Source organism: Argentina anserina, chromosome 7, assembly GCF_933775445.1.
Source record: "Argentina anserina chromosome 7, drPotAnse1.1, whole genome shotgun sequence".
NCBI lineage: Eukaryota > Viridiplantae > Streptophyta > Magnoliopsida > Rosales > Rosaceae > Argentina > Argentina anserina.
This window is the reverse complement of record NC_065878.1, coordinates 4,907,951-4,931,064: the sequence shown is the minus strand read 5'-3', so window position 1 is coordinate 4,931,064 and position 23,114 is coordinate 4,907,951. Positions and strand designations below refer to the sequence as shown.

The 23,114-nt window shown below is 35.7% G+C and overlaps 1 protein-coding gene across 1 annotated transcript; it reads right to left on the bottom strand.

The window, feature by feature from the left end:
* Nucleotides 1–6,121: 6,121 nt before the first annotated feature.
* On the bottom strand, nucleotides 6,122–6,959 carry LOC126803253 (uncharacterized). Its single transcript, XM_050531046.1, has one exon. The coding sequence runs from the start codon at nucleotides 6,836–6,838 to the stop codon at nucleotides 6,323–6,325; it is 516 nt and encodes a 171-aa protein (XP_050387003.1). The 5' UTR covers nucleotides 6,839–6,959; the 3' UTR covers nucleotides 6,122–6,322.
* Nucleotides 6,960–23,114: the final 16,155 nt, after the last annotated feature.

The following is a 23,114-nucleotide window of genomic DNA, read 5'->3' as shown; positions in this document are numbered from 1 at the left end:
TCTTTTGTTGATACAGAAGGAGGAGGAATATGAAGAGATGCATTCTCATAAAAAGCAATAGAAAGAGATAAGGGGAAAAGAAAAAAAGAAGGGTAAATTCCTCCAATGGTACCTGATGTTTGGTTACTTAGACAATTTGATACCTGATGTATGAAAGCGGATAATTTGGTACCTAAAGTTCTCAAATTTAGGCCATTTTAGTACCTCTATCGATTTTGACCATATTTTCAGGGTTATTTCCGTCATTCTAGTTCTAAACTCATTAAATTCACATTTTTCTTCATTTTCTTCATATAATTGCCTCTCTTTGGAGATAATTAAATTAATATATCTATTCCACTTAGCATCTACTTCGCATATATCGAAAATAAATTTTTTTCTTAATATACTTATTGTATCCTAATTATTTTATGCAAAGGAAATAAATTGTCTTTATGCAATTGTAATTTTTATCAATTTTTTTAATTAATTATAATTAAAATTAATTTAGATTGATAACTAAATTATGAAAACTTATATACGTAAATCATCACAGATACTAAGTGGATGAGTTATCAAATTTTTAGTGATAACTTAGAGGCAATTTGGAGGTATTATAAAAAAATGAAGTAAAGTTTAGATAAGATGACAGAAATAACCCTTAAAATATGGTCAAAATTGACATAAGTACCAAAATGACCTAAATTTGAGAACTTTAGGTACCAAATTGTCCGCTTTCATAAATCAAGTACTAAATTGTCCAAGTAGCCAAACATCAGGTACCATAGGAGGAATTTACCCAAAAAAGAATATTGCGGCAGAATGAAACCCTAGCAAATTGGGGGTTCAATTAAGTTATTTTTTTTAGAAGTGTCGGATTTGAGGGAAGGGGAGAATTGAGAGAGGGAAATGAAACATTGGCAAATTTTGGGAAATTACAGTTTGGGGAGAAAGAGAAGTTTGGTATCTCACACAAGGGATATGGAAAATTCAGTTGTATAATAACCTTTTTACCTAACAGAAACGAGTGAAAATGCAAACATCATCAAACAACACTCAATGTTCACATAGTTGTGCAAGTGTGAAGAAGATAAAATTTCAAGTGCCACAATGAAGGAGGCAATATTCCCACTCTAGCATTTGAGCCAAATTACTTTTAACATCCTCATCGCACAACATAACAAATATTTTCTGTTGTGTAAATTATTATTATTTATTTAGATCAGATGCAATTTTGTCCACACCAATGATACGAATGACACTAACATAGAAATATTTGACCACACGTATTATCCTCATATCATAGTGAAACATGTCTATAGTGTAAAATTCACCAACTTTTACTAATGTTTTGTTCTGGATTCACACAGTCAACCCTAATAGCCTAATACTATTTGTCATAATTTACAGTTGACCATGTCGATTGAAACTTTAACATTGCCGTAAAAATTTTAATCTTGTACCACGTGTGTGTATTTCATTATAATGATCACATTCTATAGTTGAATTCCCTTGTGAATTGAGGAAATTTATATTTTATGAATTTTGACATTTACATCACAACATGTGTATAAATGTGATAACCTTCTTACTACGTTATATATGAACGTGTGTAATTCTAAATCAACTATATCGAGTAGATCATATTTTCAAAATTTAACCGTAGGATGTGATCGCCATAGTTAAAATAGTTATGGTTCCAATTTCATTTATTTTCGCAACGATTAGATCTCGATTGATGCGGTCAACCCTTATATATAAAACCACTTATTATGGATATCTTTATACCTCGCTAAGAACAGTGGCGCTACGCGAAAATAAGTCTCTAAAACATTTTACACTGGTGCATAGAGCGTACTACCGTGTGAGCGTAATGTTTTTTGACGACATCTTGGGACACCTAAGCTATTTTCTATGATTTGTTTTAAAGAATTTTCGTTATTTGAATATTATTTAATAGTCAAACATGACCTATTTGGCACAATACTGACCTTGTATTCAATTAATTTTAAATTATTTTTATGTTAAAAAATTATTTGTCATAATATCATTTTTTTACCAAAATATAAAATTAAATTTCACTTTAAACCCTAAACCCTAGCCCCCTTATTCAAAACCCTAAACTCTAAACACTAAACTAAAATCCTACAACTAAAAAGCTATGTTATGTTATACTAGTGTTTCACCCATTTCAAGTGACGTTCCCCATATCATATTGAACCATAATCTCACAACAGAAAAAATGTATTAGTTATATAAATGATTATTTATACAAGATAAGATTCATTTTATGTTGTACAATTAAATGCACTTGGCACCCCTTAGGACATGTTGAAAATTTTGAATCATAAGCACACAACATAAAAGTTGTATTAGTTGTATAAATAATTATTCATACAATGTAAGATTCATTTTTAGTTCTATAATCAAATGCACTTGACATCCCTAAGAATATGTTGAAAGTCCTGAAACATAAGCACACAACACAAAAGTTGTATTAGTTGTATAAATAATTATTCATACAAGACAAGATTCATTTTCTGTTGTACAATCAAATGTACTTGACATTCCTAAGAACATGTTGAAAGTTATAAAACATAAGCACACAATACAAAAGTTGTATTAGTTGTATAAATGATTATTCATACAAGACAAGATTTATTTTATATTATACAACATTTTTAGCAAGTTCAGTTGGCATCCCCAACACATATTGGAACATGGTCAAACCAAATTATACGTAAAATGAGTTTCCCTCAAACAACAAAACATATATTGTGTCTTGTAAAAGTACTAGTCATGCAACTAGTAGTTTGAATTTGTTTTACAGTTTTATATTTTGCGAAAATTTGATAGAAGATTTCTATACAACACACAATTTTCAAATGTATTGTGTGATGAAATTTACAAATGAAAAGTCATTGATAACACAACACATAGTGATAAGTTTAGTTGTATAAAGATAATCAAGTCATGAGACAAACGGTCATCTTCTTCTGTTGTCTAATGTGTGTTGTGTGATTGAGTTATTGTAATAGTGTACTTTATGCTTGCAGCGTTGCATCAACATAACTTCCGTATAAATATGTACATATATGTAGAACAATAAGAGGATTTTCACATCTATATATTGAATTAGTTCATAGATTAATTAATAATTGAACTAGTATAATCATAACCTAATCACCAGAATATTGGAATAGATGATTGTTCACAAAAACTAACGAAATGGTTAGTTGCTAGGATGCAACTAATTTGGTATGAAATGTAACAAATTGCATAAACCAATTGTAATAATTGTTATGGCTTGTTGCCCTGATCCATTTTCTAAACAGTTTGTCATCCACCATTGAGATCGTCCCGAGATCTGGGTAGGACATGACCAGGATGAAAAAATGAGTATGTTTTGGTGTGTTGGGTATATTGATTTCTAGGGCATTTGGGAAAAATAATTAGTTAAATTAGAGATAAATTGAGAATAAAACAAATAAATATTTTGCTGGGTACACTAAGAACTTTGTTGGGTACACTTAGTGTTACACCCCGAATCTTTTACAATTCCTTACGATTTTACTTTTATCGTTTTATTCGGATCGAGAGTCGTACCAAGTTAATAATTTTAAAAGCTAATTTTTCGATGCATAAGTTTTTCGGGAAAACTTTATTCACAAAAGTTGTAGAGCTCGTCGATATGAATTGGTAGACATGAGGCACGCCCAAATCAGAGTTTGTATGTAAAAGTTATGAATCAAAAAACATATTTGAGCATTTTGGAATTTAATATAAATAGGGGGATTAAAGGTGTGAAAATCAAAAAATCAGAAACTTCAAATATCTCCCGCCACAGTTCATCTTGAGCTCCCCCGACCCCGTCGCTTTACTCCATCGATTTCGCCACTGTCCGGCCGAGTTAGGGCGGCGCAGTGGTCTCAATCGAAAGGTGACTCAATTCCCTACATTTATGGGTTGGTGGCAGCCTCTATCTCACCGCCGTGAAGGAGCGGTGTCGCTCGAAAGCTCGGCTACCGCCGTACCCTCTTTTCGTCAGAACTCTCTCCTCCGGCCTCCATAGCTCGGATTCCTCAGGGATGTTTGCTTGTCTCAACGTCGTGTACAACCCCTCCAAATGAACTGAACCAAATTGAGGTGTAAGTACTCGAATCAAGAATTTCTAATTCTAGGGTTTGTGAATAGTGCCGATTTTGTGTTATTCCTGAATTGGACTGTTTAGGCCTACATTTGGACTTTGTTGTGAATTAAAAAGTTGTTAGAAATGTTGTTTAGATTGTGATGGTGAAGTTTGGTAACCATTGGTGGTCGTCGGAATAGTGGTGGCGCCGCCATTGTCGGCAGGGTGTGTGGTAGTTTTTGGAGCAATGAGTTACTCCATTGAGTTGCATTCATCCATACGAACTTATCGGCATTTTAATCATCGAATTTGATTATCGTATGTGGTTGTTAATCTAGATTATCGTTGGTAGGGATAATGTATTATTGCCGTAAATATTGTGTTCATTTAATGTTTGTTGTTATATTTTTGTATCGATTGGTAGTCATGTGTTAAGAATGTGATTGTTTTGATTGATAATGGATATGGTGTTGTGTGCTTGATTGATGATGGTTATGATTTTGGTTATGTGTGTCGGTTGTGATGATACGTTTGTGATACCGACATTTATTCTTGATCTTTGGCGGTTGTGGGTTTTCTGGTTTCAGCTGGTTGGAGTGATTGACTTGGTGGATAGCTGAACTACGAGTGACTTGTTCACTTTTCAAAAGGGTACGTAAGCATCCCGACTAAGGTTTGGGTGCAGCCACCATTATTTTAGATTAGATATCGGTTAGTTTATCTGTGTTGATCATAGAGATGATACTTATGTGATTGTTTGATATTATGTCAGGAAGGGTGGTTGTATATTTGTTTACGAGTGAGACTCGGGGTTATGTTATGGGGCTTGTGTCGGATACTTTGAGGTGAGTGTATGGAACTAGAAGAGAGGGGATGAACCAGCAGGCTGTTAAGACTCTAGGAGAGACGTGATGAACTAGTGGTCTCTATAGATGGCAAAACCGAAAAAGAGGGGATGAACTGGCATAACCAGAAGAGAGGAGATGAACAGAAAATACCTGGAAGAGAAGGGATGAACTGGCAGAATCAGAAGAGAGGGGATGAACCGACAGATTATAGAGGCACTAGGACAGAGGTGATGAGGACAGAGGTGATGAACTAGTGATCTCTACAGATTGCATAACCGAGTCGCTAGAAGAGATGAGATGTACTAGTAGACTCCTGATAGACATTTAGAAAGCAGAGGACTGGTAACTAGCCAGGTGTCGTGTGGTCTCATATTTGTTTCTCAAGTGGACGTTATTTTGATAATAAATTTACACGGTTCAGTGTTATTAGAATGTGGTATGATTGTTATTAACTGCGTCGTCTTAGTGGGTTGGGCGGTTGTGGTATGAGACGAGCTCCAAGGGTCCAAGGAGATTAGGTAACGAACATTGCCTATTACGTCATGCATTTTGAGTTATATTTATGAATTGTGGCTGTGGAGTTGAAAATTTTGAGGAGCATGGTGGCTCCAGGTGTTGGTGTTGAATTTGAGATATTGGGAGTGTCTTTTGTGCAGGTAGGGTTGGCTATTTTCAGGAGAGACTATGCTGAAATTTTTGGTATATCTCATTTGACAGTAATCCCCATGTCTGACTCGTTATTTGGGTATATTTTAAGACGGATCATGTCACTTAACATAACCCATGTTGTAATCGTTCATAAATAGACAACCTAGTACCCGCGTGATACGAATGGAGCCGCCAATATTTGATCCCCCACAACGAATTATAAACAATATTCACTTAATGGGTGGCACAAACCAAACCTAAAATCATCTCAGTTAAGAAACATTGAAATTTGAAGTGGTTGCAAATAGTCATATATGAAATCTTCTATGACAAAATTGACAAGGCAAGATAGATGTATAAGAAGAAGACTTTAATTGTTTTTCATGATTTGAAAGACTAGGTTGCCTAGGTATATGTAAGTTAATAGGAAATCTTTCGAAGCATGCGCACTAGCTAGACAGTTGTTAATGATCTCCAAACTAAAATTAATTAAGAATCCTTATAAATCTGCCTTTACATACACATCAAGTAACCAACTACAGTAATGGAAAATAAATAAATAAATATTTTATGCCAAAATTGAAATAAAAAAATGCATCCAAATACACACAAAAGTCCATTTTGGCTTTTTGTTTTTGATATCTTTTCCCTATCAAACAATCCAAAATATTCTACAAAACATGTATTGACTATTGACATGTTGTTTCTTGCTAGCTGTTCATTTTGAGCCACCGGACTTGATTTTATCTTGTTTAACATCATCATCATCTAAATCAATAGTTCTGATCTTGAAACGCTCGAGCATAATTTCCGACTCATCTCCTTTTAATTCACGCGGTGATCCGATGCTCAAGCTCCTTTGCATCGCTCGAACCCTGGTTGTCTCATCTGATTTGACTTGAGATAAAACCAATTTCAATTTCTTTGGCATCTCGACCAGAAACTGATCAGGATGAGAATGCTTTGGAAATATTTTCTTGAACATCTCCGGCCTCCGGAAGTAAAGCTCCTTGAAGAACGCTATAAGAGCCAACAACCTTGCATCAACTGAAGACATACCAACGTTTGATTGGAATTTGTAGTAGCTTTCACCCACGTCACTGTAGTTTCTTCGAAGTAGACCGCTTTCCAGTAGTGACATATCATTCTTGGTGGCCAGAAATGATGCGCCGGAGTTTGATGGCTGATCGAGTTCTCTAGCATCTACTTCTGGATACCCTTCTGATCTATCCATGGATATGATGATAATAGCTAGTGTAAATTCTTGGTATTCAAGAAATTGATGATCACAAAATATGTATAAGGATGTGATTGACGAGTTGGAGAAATGCAAATATCTGAACCACAAAAGTGAAGTATTCACGTTTTGGTTTGAGGAAACGTCCCCAACACGTTGACTGTTACTTGGGAATAGGGATATGATTTTTTCAGGACTACTAATAAGCTACACGTAAGCTATTTTGATATGTTTTCTAGAAACGTTAATAGAATAAGCTTGCACAATTGACTATCTAACTCTTAATTGGCATAATTGCCAATTTACACCTTAGAATTCATGGTAGTGTCAATTTGCTACCCTAGGAATTTTTTCTGCCATTTTGCTACTCTACAATTCCTAAATTGCTACCCACATGTGATTTCCATTACTTTTTCCATCAAAGGCTAACACGTGCGGGTATTTTCTGTAAGTTTTGCTTTTATATTGTCTAAGTTTGATAGGAGCACAAAGTGTGACGTTTTTAATGTCATATTCTTACTCTTTGTTACTCTCTATTTCGTATGTTTTAGTTTATTTTGTTAGAATAAGTGTCTAGGTAGTGCTTATATAGAATATGAGTGATTTGATGATGAAATCGTGCTAAGTATTAGAAATCTTTATTGAGCTATGATTCCTTACTCGATTAGGACTCTACTTTCCTATTTTCATTCTTACCTATTTCTAAACATTCTTATTCTTTTCAGAAAGGACAAATTCTAGGTAAATTAGGAGAAGTGGAGCCGTGATGCATTCCTAGATGAGTAAGGAAATCATTTCTGAGTTTGATAAGGAGAAGAGAGGCCGGCCTAGCCATTTCCTAGCCCAAGAAGGAGAGCTGCCGTGCAACCCTTGTTTGTCTCCCATTTGGATTTGGTTGCTTACATCAAGTTGGATTTGGAGTTCAAGAATCATATGTTATATCAAAGAAGATTCCAGCTTTCTTATTGGATACTATCTCGTCTGATTGTTCTCCTATATATAGAGGCACAACATCATTGAGAGGATCATCATCAACTGTGCGCATAAGAGAGCCAATGATACGTCCCGAATCTTTTACAATTTTTTACAATTTTACTTTTATCTTTTTACTTGGATTGAGAGTCATACTAAGTGTAACGAAAGTTTTAGAGCTCGTCGATACGAATTCGTGGACATGCGATACACCTAAATCAGAGTTCGTATGAAAAATTACGAATCAAGAAGTGTTTTGGGTATTTTTGGGAAATAATATAAATAGGGGGTTTAAAGAGAGAAAAATCATAAAAATTAGAAAATTCAAATTCGAGCGGGTGCCGTTCATCCAGACTCCATTTTCGTCTCCAGTGCCGATTCTACCGTTCGGCCGCTGATCGACGCGCCACCGGTTCCATTTGAACCGTCTTATCGATTCCAGTTGATCAATACCGGTCTCACACTACGCCGACCGCCGTACACGCCGCAATCACTGCCACAAGTTTGCAGTCCAAGGTCAATGCCGCTGCCGGTGTTTTTCGGCGACTCCGGAGCTTGGATTGCTGCTAATCGACGTGATCCTTCATTCTGGGCATGATGTGATCGGAGTTGGGCGACAAATCGAGCTAGATCACGATCTTGAAATCGGTGCACTGTTTTGATCTACTTCTGCGTTTTCCAGCCACTTCCCGGCCGATTTGGTGTCCGGTGCAGGTATAAAAGATGTTTGGTTTTGTATGATCTATAACTTTAATGTTGGGGTCAAGTTGATTTGGAGAGTTTGAAGGGCGGTGGCGCGTGGGGCCCACGCGCAGCCACTGTGGCGGCGTGTGCTGCCATTTTTGGAGTGGTGAGTACCTCCATCGAGTAGTGTATGTTGATATGAACCTATTGATGTCTTAACTGTTGAATTTGGTTATCGTATGAGGTTGTGGAATTAGATTATCGTTATAAGGAATAATGTGTTATTGCCGTAGGTTTTGAGTTCATTTAATGTTTGTCGTGATGTGTTTGTAGCGACTGATAGCCACGTGTTAAGGATGTGATTGTCTTGATTTATAATGGTGTTGTGTGCTTAATGAATGATGGATATGATATTTGGTTATGTGTGTCGGTTGTAATGATGTGTTTGTGATACCGACCTTTATTATTGATCGTTGGCAGTTGTAGGTTCCGTGGTTTCAGTTTGTCAGAGTGTTTGGCTTAGTGGATAATTGATCCCTTTTAGAATGTGGTTTCTTTTGGCCTACAATTTTTAAAGATGCATATCATTTTTGCATGACTTGTGATAGATGCCAACGCACGGGAAACTTAGGATCTAGAGATTAAATGCCTATGACACCGATCATATATGTTGAAATCTTTGATTGTTGGGGTATTGATTTCATGGGATCTTTTCCTAGCTCTAATGGTTTCTTGTACATACTCGTCTGTGTGGATTATATGTCGAAATGGGTGGAAGCAAAAGCCACCCGGACTAATGATTCTCGAGTTGTTGCAGATTTTCTTCGTTCTAATATTTTCTCTAGGTTTGGTATGCCGAGAGTTATCATTAATGATGGAGGATCTCACTTTTACAACCGGACCATTGAGGCATTGTTGAAGAAGTATGGAATCAAGCATAAGGTCGCTACGCCTTATCACCCTCAAACAAGTGGATAAGTGGAGCTATCTAATCGTGAGATCAAGAGAATTTTGGAGAAGTCTGTTGGACCATCACGCAAGGATTGGTCTCAACGATTGGATGATACTCTTTGGGCCTATAGGACGGCATACAAGACTCCTCTTGGCATGTCACCATTTCGATTAGTCTATGGCAAGGCGTTCCATCTTCCCGTGGAGCTCGAACATCTTGCATGGTGGGCTGTGAAGAATTTTAACATGGACATTAATGAGGCCGGATTGCATAGGAAGTTACAATTGCATGAGCTTGAAGAGATTCGAAATGAGGCCTATGATTCGGCAATGGTTTACAAGGAGAAGACTAAGACATTCCATGACCGCATGATTAGGAAGAAACACTTTGTCGTTGGGTAGAAAGTTCTTTTGTTTAATTCTCGACTTAGATTATTTCCGGGCAAGCTCCGTTCTAGGTGGCTTGGACGGTTTGTTGTTACTCACATTTTTCCTTCTGGTGCTATCAGGATTAAAGGTGTTGTGATTGATAAGGAATTCACGGTCAATGGACATCGCTTGAAGCCGTACTATGAGAATTTTGTGGCGCATAACGTAGAGGAGACGTCTCTCCTTAATCTTACGGCAAGCAAGTGATGCTTTGGAGATAGTCTAGGCTATAGACTCTAAACTTAAGCCAATGAAGGAGCCATCAACGAGTGTTTGCATTTTCTTATCCCTTAACTCTTTTTAATTTTTGTTGCTTATCATATTGTACATTGAGGGCAATGTAACTTTTAAGTGTGGGGTGGGGTATACATCATTCGTTTTATTCTATTGTTTGATGCTTATGTGTTTCAATTTTTGTTGTTTTGATTTTCGAATTTTAGTGGAAGTTTTGGTTCTGTTTTTCGATTTTTAAGTTGTTTAGTTGTTTAGTTGTTGTTTTGAGTCCTAGGTATGCCTTTAACTGTCTAGGATGAGTTGATCTTCGAAATTTATGGTTGATAGATGATCATGATATTGAAATAAACTTCATTGTTATTTGATGGTTAATCGATGTGTAGATTTTGTACGAACATGTAGTAGATGAGGATTTTGAAACTTAGGTACAGAATGAGCATGTTCCTTACTTGTTTGAATTCATGGAACCTATGTGAGTTTCGAGCCATATACTTGTGCCTTTCTTTGGAGAGTTTCTTATATCGTTTCTTGACTTTATAACCTCATTACATCTATTTTGATTAATTTATATGCCATAAAATTGCAATAAACTAGAGAATGCTAGAACTTACTTTGTGAAACTTTCGAAGCTTTATATCATAATATACTCTGATTTTGAAAAGGATTGTTGGATCTTTTTAGGATTTCCACCATTTTAAGCCAAAAAGCCGTATTCCTTATTTGAGCCCTGCTTGGGACACCTTAGTGTTAACCCCTTTGAGCCTACGTTAAGCCTTTTCTTTCATTACCAACATGTTATATCCTTGCTTAGTATAGTTATATCTCTACCTTGTCTTGAGGCTTGGCAGAGCCGATTCTTGGTGTTAATATGGAGTGATGATTTGATTCAAGTGTGGGGTTATGCTATTGTATGTATGTATGCCGTGAAAAGTGTATGAAAAGAAAGAAAAATGTATTGATGCCGTGTGAAAAGAAAAGAAAACATTCATGATGCAAGGTTGAAAGAAAAAAAAATGAGGAAAAGAAAGAATGATGATCTCGGCATACATCTTGTTTATGTGAACTTGGAGTTGTGATGTATTTGTTGAAGGCTCAATAATGTATACTTTAGCCTTTGTTCGTTTTCACAATGTTTAAAGTGAAGAATCGGTCCAACATGATGATATTTGGCCCTTGTTTTATGGAGTATGGCGACATAAGGTGGATATTTTGCTCTGCTAAGTCTTGAGGATGACCTTTGTGATTCTTTTACCCTGAAAAATATATACATGCCGAGCCTAACCTATCCCTTTTCTAAAGATCCGCATGATTCTTAAAATGAGTAGCTCTTGATTTGTGGAGTTTGTTTCACGAGTAAGCATATGGTTTGGGTTCATTGTGCATATGATTGGTACCTTTCATGAGGTTTTTCAATTTCACTTTATTCATAACTCTTGTGTGTGAAAAGCTTTTAAGCATATGCCATATTCTTGAGAGAAAAGATTTGGAGTGCATATCCTTTGTAAGTTGAATTTGAACTTGTTTTGAACATGTTGAGCTTAATATCACCTATTGTTTCTGCCATGTCTTACTTGTTAAATGAAATCTCATGTTTATTAACTATTGAATTCATCCTATCTATCTCGATTGAGTGTTATTCTTGATACTATGAGTTTGAAGATCTCTGAGACAAAATGTTGAAGGCATTAGAATGTTGTGTCGTTAGTTATAGTTGCTTTGATTTTGTTTTATGTTTTGATTTCTCTTTTTAGTGTTTGCTAAGGGACTAGCAAAGTCTAAGTGTGGAGTTGTTGATAGGAGCACAAAGTGTGACGTTCTTAATGTATATATGCCCTATTCTTATGCTTTATTACTTCTTGTTTAGTTGTTTTAGGTTCATATTTGTCATATGTATGTTCTAAGTAGAGCTATTTCGAATTTAGATGATTTGATGATGAAATTGTGCTAAGTGTTAGAAATCCTTATTGAGCTAGGATTCCTTACTCGACTATGATTCTACTTTCCTATTTTCATCCTTTCCTATGTCTTCATCGACGATTTCTTTTCAGGAAAGACAAATCATATTTGGAAAGGAAGTAGAGTTGCCAAGATGCATTCCAAGTGAGACAAGGAAATCATGTTCGAGTTGAAGAAGGAGAAGAGGAGGCCGGCCTAGCTACTCCTAGTTGGACCAAGGATGTTGCCGTGCAGCCCTTAAGTGATCTCCCTATTGGACTTGGTTTCCTACATCATGTTGGATATGGAATACATGAATCAAAATCCATAACAAAGAGGATTTCAGTTTCCCAATTGGTTTCTATCTCCTAAATGGGACGGCAAGAGGCTTCCTAGATTCCTATATATAGAGGCTCGGCCTCTCCATTCAGATCATCATCAACCTTGCACACAAGCACAAGCCTAGCTTTGTCGAATTATCCCTCACCCTTCCAAGAAATCCTAAAACCGATTCCACCATTCCCCACCAATCAATAGCCTTCAAGCACGCTTGTGAAGAAGGTTCCATCCCCTAGAAGCCACGGCTATACTTTGTGAGATCGATCGATTGATAAAGTGTAACCATGATTCTCTCTATGTTTAAATTCGGTTTTTGGTTTTATTCTTATTCTTGGATGAGTTGCGATTTGTGTAGAGTAATCTTGTTTCAATTTTGTCTATGAAATAGCTACTTGATTCAATTTATATAAAGGATTCGAAATTATGTTTTGGTTTTATGAATTTTTTGTTTTGGTTTCTGCCGTGTACTATGTATGATCAATTTCGATTTCTAAGTGTTATGTATACGATTGTAGCATGATATTTAGGTTGTTGGATTAAAGACTTATGCTATGAACATGCTTATTCTTTTCTATATGATTTTCGAAATTGCATGATTGGGGGTTAAGTAGGTGACATACTTAATGAATTCGATATGCATGGCTTTGGGATTATATGGTAAGATGAACATGTTAGATTTCAATGAAGCCGAGTGGCAAGACTTGAATGTGTTAAGTGTTTATGCATATAGGTTACTGATTTGGAACTTAAATTGCATGATCCAACCTTAGTTGTTTATGGACTAGTCTCGGCATGATTATCAAGGAAGTCATAGAGCTTGGTTCGATTTCTTTTATATGAGTTGTTTTGGTGATTGTTTATGTGTTGGTTGGTTGATCACATGTATATATTAGCTTAGGTTTTATTTACTATTTTTATGATTCAATCCGAAACCTATATCAACTTTTTATATCTTTATGAATTCGTGTTAAGTGATGTGATCCTAAGCCCTGGCTGGATTCCCGGTTTGTGAATGATACTCTCTTTCTTTATACTACTAATGATGTGTTCAGGGTTAAATATTGATGTCGAGTAATCGAGCATTCATCACTTAGAATCCAAAATTCATCATTCATCATACTTTCGATCCAAAGCAAGTAGCCTAGGATATCCATTCACTTGAGATAAACCCCGTAGGAATATTTCAAAGTGTAACTCTATTATCTTCTTGTATTTATTTCGGTTTTCTTTGTTCTTTCTCTTGGATGATTCTTGTTTAGGTTTTGTTAGAGTTTATTTCTATCTTGTCTATGAGATAGTTGTGACTTTCGAATGATGTTATGAATCCAAAGATTTTGATTTCTATTCAATGATTTTAGGTTTTATGCCATGAGGTTTTTGTCCATGTTCTTGATAAATTTCGGTGTGTTCTTATATTAATAGTGTGATTGATACAAGTAGTTGATGTCGCATATGTTAATCATTCAAAGGTAATAACGATTATGATACAAGTAGTTGAGTGGTTGTTTTCTTCTTTGCTATCTCACTGATTATTTGCTTAAGTTCGGCATTGGATGGTGCTATGGACATGTTAATTTCTTTCTGTGATACATAATAGCATGATGAATTAGTGTGTTAGGTTTTTTTGCAAGGCAAGTAGTTGAGCTCGATTGTGTCTATGCATTAGGAACCACGTAGGAAATTGATGCATTATCGAACCTAAGTTGAACTAAGATACCTACGGCATGAACTTGAATGAGAGTAGATTTCGTTTCCTTTGTTCTTATGTTATTTTTTTAGTAATTACTTGTTTGTTGGCTGGTTGATCACTTTTATATATTAGCTTAGGTTTATTTTCTGTTTTTATACTTAGTATCTGAAACTATCAAAACTTATATCTCTTTGTGAATTCGTTGTTATTTGATTCTGATTCAGTCCTTGGTTGGATCACCATCGTGTAACGATACCCTCTTGTTTTATACTACTAACGATTTTTAATAGGTTAATATTGATGTCGAGTAATCAAATCGATCAAAGTTACATTCAAATTATATCCTAGAGAATCTGACCAAAAACAGAAGCTCACATAATCGAAAAAGAAAAGCATTAGACATTCAATTCACTGAATGCTTGTAAATTAAATCAAATTAACCCTACAAAACATAATATACAAGTTCAAGTTCATTATAAGTTTTATCCCATGTCTGGGATTTGATCATTAGTCATAGACTCATCCTGGAAGCCCCATTTTCATATAAACACACTCCATTTTTTTTTGAATCTACACCCAATTAATTATTTCAATATTCTTTATAGGTTTTATTTTTATAAATTCATTTTTTTTTCATTTTGGCTTTAGCTTCTCTGTTTTTCCATTCTGGTTGAAAAAAGAAAACATCTCCTAGATAAGTAGTTACGACTAATCAATTTTTGTTTCCTTATATAATTCTTATTTTATGTTACTGATACGAACACACATTCTATATATATGCTCATTTTCTTTTTAACACAAATTTGTAGTTCTTATCTTTCTTATATGAAGGTAGTCTTTTTTGAAAGAATTTTCATACATATTTTTCTCAATGAAACTAAATGTTACCGCATAATATTGAGAACGAGAGATGCAAGAGGAGGGCAATCATGCATGGTACTTCTCGCCTACCCTCCTAGTCATAGTTGAAGAAAGATTATTGAAAGAGAAGAAAAAATTGGGAGATATGAGATCCAGAACTATAACATTATCTTGTACGTACTTTTATACTTTATGCTAAAAGTTCCTCATCGTAAGGTACTGGTCATCTTTTTTCTAGATTATATTGTCTTTCTTATAGGTATATTTTCTTATTCCTAGATAATGTTGTATTCCTTTTAGATATAATTAAATAAGACAATGTTGTTTTTCTTGTAGGTATATTTTCTTATGCTAAAAGTTCCTCATTGTAAGGTATTGGTCATTTGTTTTCTAGATTATATTGTCTTTCTTATAAGTATATTTTCTTATTCATAGATAATGTTGTCTTCCTTATAGGTACAATTAAACAAGACAATGTTGCCTTCCTTCTTTGTACATTTTCTTATGCTAAAAGTTTCTCATCGTAAGATACTCATCTTTTTTCCTAGATAATCTTGTCTTTGTTGTAGGAGAATTACTCGTCGTAATCTTTTTCCTAGATAATCATGTCTTTGTTGTAGGAGAATTACTCTTCGTAATCTTCCGGTGTATCTTGTCCTAATTAGTATAGATTAACTGGATAAGGAAAGATATATAATCCTTGATTATATTTGATACTCAATGTAATGCCTGTATAAAGGCCTCCTTACTAATGAATGAAAATGATGTTTCTCCCTATTTGATGCATATTGCATTCTTTAGTAACACATTATCAACACATAGTTCTAACCCTGAGTTCCTAGGTCTAGAATCCTAATCTCTAAAAAATTTCCTTCTGTCATGAAAACAATTCGACATAAGAAGATGCAAAATTCCTTGTCATGAAAAAGTTCGATAGAAGAATAAGAAACTTTTCTGCTAAAAAAAAACAAAATCGGTTTGACCCTGCCGGCGAGCTCACATGTCCAGATCACATCTACATAGTTGAGAGACCTAGTGCCATCGATCCGGGAACTTAGCCATGTGCGCGCCTCCCTCTGCAGCCAAACCTAGAACCTGATGACGACGGCCCGAGCCTTGAAACCATGGACGACTACACGACGAACCTGCGACGACCTTTGCTTCTGGGAAACGAAGACCCTCATCAAACCTAAATCTCCGACGCAACTCGACGACTAATATGTTGAGCCTCCCCATCGTCGCCTGTACACTTGGACGCTAGAACAGCGCCACAGGCGCTCGACCCGGATTCGTCGACCTGACCTAGTCGGTCTTCTCCGACTGGACCATGACAAAGATGTTTTTATATCTTCTGTAAATTGTTAGAAGAGGCATGGTAACTTTGCCTCCAGGGTAAAAAAAGAGAGTTATTTTTACTATTAGTAATTTTATGTTCAGTCATTTGATTTTAATTTTACTGAATTATTTTATATGCTTTATGTAACTAACCATACGATTTTGTTTTCCATTAAATTAATCACGCGACGATACAAAATGGAATGGTGAGAGTCACTTCGCCGCATATTTGTGGAAATATGGAATCAAGCATGATCGTGGAAATCAAGAAAGAGCAACACTTATTTGCTGTATATTTGGCAAACAACCAAGTGGTATACAACAATATGACTCCCCTGGTGTTGAGTTTTAGGAGCAGCTGGGAGTGACGCAGTTACCATCCATAGCTGTTGTGTGTAGCTACATGTTTGAAAAAAAAAGTGACAAATATCGGTTTTCCACGGAAATTGTCGCTTATACCATTGGTTTGTGATGAAAATTGTCACTTATACCGTTGTGATGGAATTTGTCATGGTTCATTGAATTGAGTCACCATAATTTGGGACATGACCTACAATTCAGTACTTAGAAGTTGTATCATATATTGATACATAATGAATCTTCCATCTTGTTGACCGTAACATGCGCTTGAAATTTGGCATATTCATATTGGATGTGTTGATGCACCTAGTCCAGATTAATTTCTTTTAGTGCAACATCGTTTCATTAAAAGACGGAAACATTATGATCAAAATATACAAGAGCGAGATATGAGAAATTCTAAAAACAAGACACTCATTATATGGAAAAACATGAGAATATCTTCTCACTATTACGGATTTCAAAGCAATTATACATTGCGGTTATAAAATGAAAATAATGAAGTATAAATGTTTCGGTTAATAGTCTGAATAACTATAAATCCGTGTATTTTCCCAAGTTTTTGTGAATGTATTCACCGCACAAGTCATTACACTTTGAATTGATTTCATTGTCAAGATCTCAATACAATTGTTGGCTATAAAATTCTCATGAAGTTCAAGTAAATGAACATACGAGAATGTCTCGATGCAATTATGGTCTCATTACCAAAAGCAATATGTTAATGCAATGTAACGCATTACATACTACATGGAATTACCTACATAATCTCACGGCTTTAATTGTGGTATAAGTCAGGCTTTCACGATCTTTGTGTGACGCAATGCACACATATATGATCTTTGATGTTGTTATTATACATTTATTTCGGTTTTCCATAATCTTTGGCGGTTTAGGTCATCATCTATTTGATTTTGATCAACACTTTGCAACCTAGCATTGCAAAACGCCGAAGGACTCCGAGCCATGAGCATTTCCTCTCGTCTTTATTTTGAACCGATAATGCTTGTTGTAGCATATTTATGCCTTGTTGGCATGATGAAGGCTTCATTAATGTCTTGTTATGACATGTTTCCACCTTGTTTTGGTGATGATTTGTAGTGTTACATGTCATGAAATGCACTCCATATTCCACCGTTTTAAAGTATGGTGATGTTTTCACAAAATTCAAATTGAACTAACGCTCGTGCAAGATTAGACAAACTATAACAGGTTTGCAATATACAGTCTTGCCAGTATCGCCAAGATGTTCCGTCTGTCGCCCGGTTTGACCCCTAATTACATCAAAAATTGGCTGAGCTCTTATCTCAACCCCCCTGCAGCCCCCCGAGCAGCCCCCTGCGAGGCCCCCTGCATCCCCTACACAGCCCCCGGCACGGCCTCCGCAGCCTCCCCCACATGGCCTCTTCATGAACACCTAGCCTTTTTGGCTCTATTGTTTTTGATGTCGGCAACCCCTTTTGGGTATGCCTAGGCAACACCGATCATTGTATTTGGATATACGGTGTATATGCATGATATTTGCATGTCACAATAACTCGTGAATGATGTTTGAGGGTCTGAAACCTTGAAGTAACGTTAAGTGGCCATTTGAGACTATATCAGTGCACTTGCCAAGCTTTATATTAAGATATTTATATGTCTTGACCTAAGACTACTTGTCTCTATATTCTTGATTATATATATATGTTAAAGAGACGTTGAGTGCATAGCTAAATAAAAGCTATTAATGGATTTAGTATTTTAATCCATTGTGACTACGATGACGAGATCATCACAAAAGAATCAAAGAGTGGTTAAGTGCTCAAGTTTAAATGCCTTATGTTATTATGATTCAAGTCACATGCTTTTATGCATCAAGAGAGCAATTGAACCAATGAAATGGTTTTTGTTATAGTAGTTGTCTACATTGATGAATTCACAATGATGCCATATATAAAAATGGTGAGACGATAAGCTACTTGAAGACAATCTTTGTACCAATATTATTTATCACCTACAAACTCATTGTGAAATAGTTCTTATGTATCGTTTCTAATGATGTAACGCATCTCATGAGTCGAAATAGTGTGAATTATATTCCCTCATGATACTATGATTCGAAATAATGAATTGATGACTGGTATAGGCTATTCTTTTGAGCAAAGAAGTTAAACGGATCACTAAAATTCCTCTAAAGTAATGGATATGTAATCTATGCGTTAATAAGTGCATAAACCCCCTCTATGATTCTTCATTCACTATGCTTAATCTCTAAGTCTATTCTTTAGCAAAGTTTAGGAGTGGCATCCACTCTCCTACGCTAAAGAGAATGAGGCATAAGATGGAAGCCTAAAGGGGCTTATCATGATTCACTTTGAGGATAAAATTTGTTGTGGTGATACATATATCATGGTTAAACTCAAACCATAACACTTCGATGTTATGGAGCACCCAAACAATGACAAAAATTGAAAAAGCCTAAAATTTCAGGATTTACAGATTTCGGATTTGTCATTGTGATGATCGGTTCACCTAATTTTAGGTAGGATATTGGGGTGGTACTTATGGCCACTGATTCCTAACATCCAAGGTTACCTATTCATAAAATTTGAGGGCATTTGGAGACGTAGAACATGGTGAACCGCTTAACACAAATGGTCGCTGACCTCCGGCGTGTATTCTGTCCGGTTCGGTGCTTTTCTGACCGGTTCCTGTAGTGAGGCTGGTGGTGTTGGATTCCTAATACCCATGTTTACTTGCTTCTAAAATTTTTTAGCATTCAGAGGTTCGAAAGTCCGTAAACCATTCAAGGAAGTGTAAACCAGAGGTTCGGTATTAGTTGTTGATGTGCCTAGGCTTCCAACGAACCACCAATTCGAACCATAAACTATGACTTGTAAGGTGTCTTGTTTTTACAATATCCATTTATACCACCATCATTGACGTTACGGTTCTAACGATTTGCATTGTAGTGTTTCAAGTCTAACAATATGCATGTTTGTTAACGGATTATGTTAACGGTTTATCGTCCACATATTTTATGTGTAAAATTATGCCTCCACAAACGCATAATGATGAGTTATTTGATGTTGAATTTTGTCTTTGAATAAGACATAAACTTCCCCCTATGTTCACTTCTAAATACATTAACATGTAATCTTGTTTAGTCACTTTTAATGAGTCAGTCTCCCCGTCGTTAGGGGGAGAGAAGAGCAAGTTTGTTCAAGTTAAATGACTTGGTTTTTTCATGGTTTGTCCCACAGTGTCTCATGTTCCTAATAGCCCTACAAATGAAAATGACGAGATTAGAGATACATGTTGCAACTATGCCTGTAAGGATTAATGTCTGACAGATGGATATGTAGTCACTCTTTGTTGGTACGTGGTGACTCCAAAAATATGGTAGATGGTGTCAATAGGCCGTGGCTCTCATGTAAGTGTGGAGAGACCACTTGGTTCGATAATACTTGCTGAAAGTGAGTTATGGCACAACTTGATCTATGATCAATGATACTCATCTATTTTCTAGGATGATGGTTATCATTGGGGGACACCTCAATGTCAATACCAATCCAATTGAGAGATCTCAAAGAATGACGATGTTGAATGAGTTTGATGTCAAACAATACATACTATGTTGAACCAAAATTTTACCATTGTAGATTAGCCTACATGGAAAGTGCTATCCGATAAGAATTGATAGGTCATTCGCCACCACAGCCTCTTGGAAAGATGTGGTGGCGAATGTCAATACCAATCCAATTGAGAGATCTCAAAGAATGACGATGTTGAATGAGTTTGATGTCGAACCATACATACTATGTTGAATCAAAATTTTAACATTGTAGATTAGCCTACATGGAAAGTGCTATCCGATAAGAATTGATAGGTCATTCGCCAACATAGCCTCTTGGAAAGCCGAAGGATCCAGTTTTAACAAAGAGATAGGTCATTGGTCAGGTAATGCCAACACCACACATGTTAATCCTATCGGTTATGGCGCAAACTCTATGACAAAACGCCCTAAAATCAAATATGAGACGGTTTTTTTCTCATAATACCTTGTCAGTTAGGTGGTTTTCAAAACAACTGAATTTGCAGCTTGTGGACATATATCATCTCTATTATGACTAAGTTAAGAGATGTAGATAAAGATCCTGAATGGATTGGTTTTAACCTAATTCAAGTGCCTCCAGACCACAGAGCGCATTAACTTGATAAAGGTATGGATATTAAAATGAAGTGTGATGCACTATTGATGAACTAAGAGCCAAATGCTGTAATTCCGAAGCTCCTTGCTTAAAACTCAAGGCTCACCACCTTGACCATCCAATCAAGTCTATTAGACTGGATAATGCAGGAGAATTCACTTTGAAGACTTTTTATTACATGGTGGGATAGATGTTGAACATCTCGTAACTCCATGTTCATTCTGCAAAATGGATTAGTAGGAGCGACAATTAAGTAGTAGAGCTTATATCTAGGGCCCTCGTAACGCATAAGCAATTTACCCATAACTATATGGGGATATGTAATATTGCATATAGCTGTACTTAGAATTAAAGGATATTGAGAATACTAGGTATCGAAAGTGATGACCGTTATTGATGATGTTATTCATTAGTTGGCTAAAGGCAGTAAGGATGTTAAACTGATACCTACAAGTATTCCATGAATCAGTCGAAGTAAGGAGAATACGTGTTTCCGCCGTTTGAGCGATGATAAGTCTTAAGAGATGAAACTCCTAATATTTAAGTACGATATGTGTATGCATGTACTTGTTGTAGTATACTTGACTCGACATCTCATTCGGTTTAAACTCATAAGGTGAAGATGATGGCTGAGTGGGCCCACACATATGTCAATGCTTGATCACAGCGCATTTATGACATTAAATCCTATATCCCAACACAGAGACACTTTAATGAAGCGATGTCAGAATTTGCCCAGATTCTTATGTCAACTTCCATGGGACCAATAGGGTAGCTCACTTATTGGAAAATGTTGAATTTGGTACCATTAGAAAGTTCTATGTGTCTACTTTCTAGGGACACCAACCATTTGACTACATCTATAACATTGCGTGAGTTATAGATGTTTTAGTAAAATAGGAAGGATCTGTCCAGAACCTATAGCTGAGTCAACTTCGACAGAGGTTTGTGATCAACTCAGAACGAACTAGGTTGTGAGCGACATATCACTGGAAAGCCACGAGTGTTTAATTTCCCAAACTTTTTACGGTGCTCCATACCTATTATATCGAAAAAGTTATGGCTGTTTAACTGCGTGAAGGATATACCACGTGTGAATCTGTTTTTCATTACAAACTCTTGTTTTGAGTTGTTGTGCAATTCTCTTTATTTTGATCTATGTACAGAGAAGTGTACATGTTTGATTTAAGAATGTTTGGTGACATTTAATATTCAAATCATTGACCCATTACTACTTTTGAAGAATGTGAAGAGCGTTCGTATACGCTATCTATCTAAACTCCAAGATTGAGTTACCGATTATGGGGAGTTGTTTTGCAGACTTCAGGGAGAGTCTATACCACATGTTATCTTCAGTTGTAGTTGGTGCGTTGTGCTCTATTTCCCTTCGACCAAGTTTTTATTTTACCCAAGAGGTTTTTGTTTTGCTTGGCAAGGTTTTTACCGAGGCAACAGTTATGCGCCATGACAAATTAGGATCGCGATACAAGTTGGAGTGTTGTAGGAGAATTACTCTCCGTAATCTTCCGATGTATCTTGTCATAATTAGTATAGGTTAATATAAATAAGGAGGGATATATAAACCTTGATTATACGATATATTCAATGTAATGCCTATATAAAAGCCTCTTTATCAATGAATAAAGATGATGGTTCTCCCTATTTGATGTATATTGCATTATTCTGTAACAGTCTTTCTTATATGTATTTTCTTATTTTAACCAACTCCTAGAGGTTAAGTATATCATCAAGCGACTCATATTAGTCAGGTATATTATAACAAGTATGATGGAGTCAAACAAATATTTATGTAATTTTATTAATAATAAATTACCTATAATGAAGGTAGCAATAAATTAAGCTTTAATCATGGAATAATCTCAACCTTTTTTGGTTAGGATGGCGTAAATTAGCATGGAATCACGATTGTGGTTTTTAATTTGGGTTCATGATAGAATTAGGTTATGTTATCCACGTCCAAAATAAAATTTTAAATTCATAATTAACCTAATAAATATGGTTGGGTGTAAAATGAAGAGGCAGGTTTAATGTAAAACAAGTCTACCCAAATGGGTGTATATATAAATACCCCTAAACCATAATCTCATAGTTTTATCTCGTGTATGAGAATGAGATCAAATGACCTAACCAAAATATGGTCCATAAAAAAACTATTTGCTAGGACTTTAACTCAACTTAGATATCACAAAAATTGTCACCCTACTCTTAAGGTCTTATCCAAAACTTCCAAGAGATAGAACTTAAATAGGAAAATAAGTGAATCGTTACT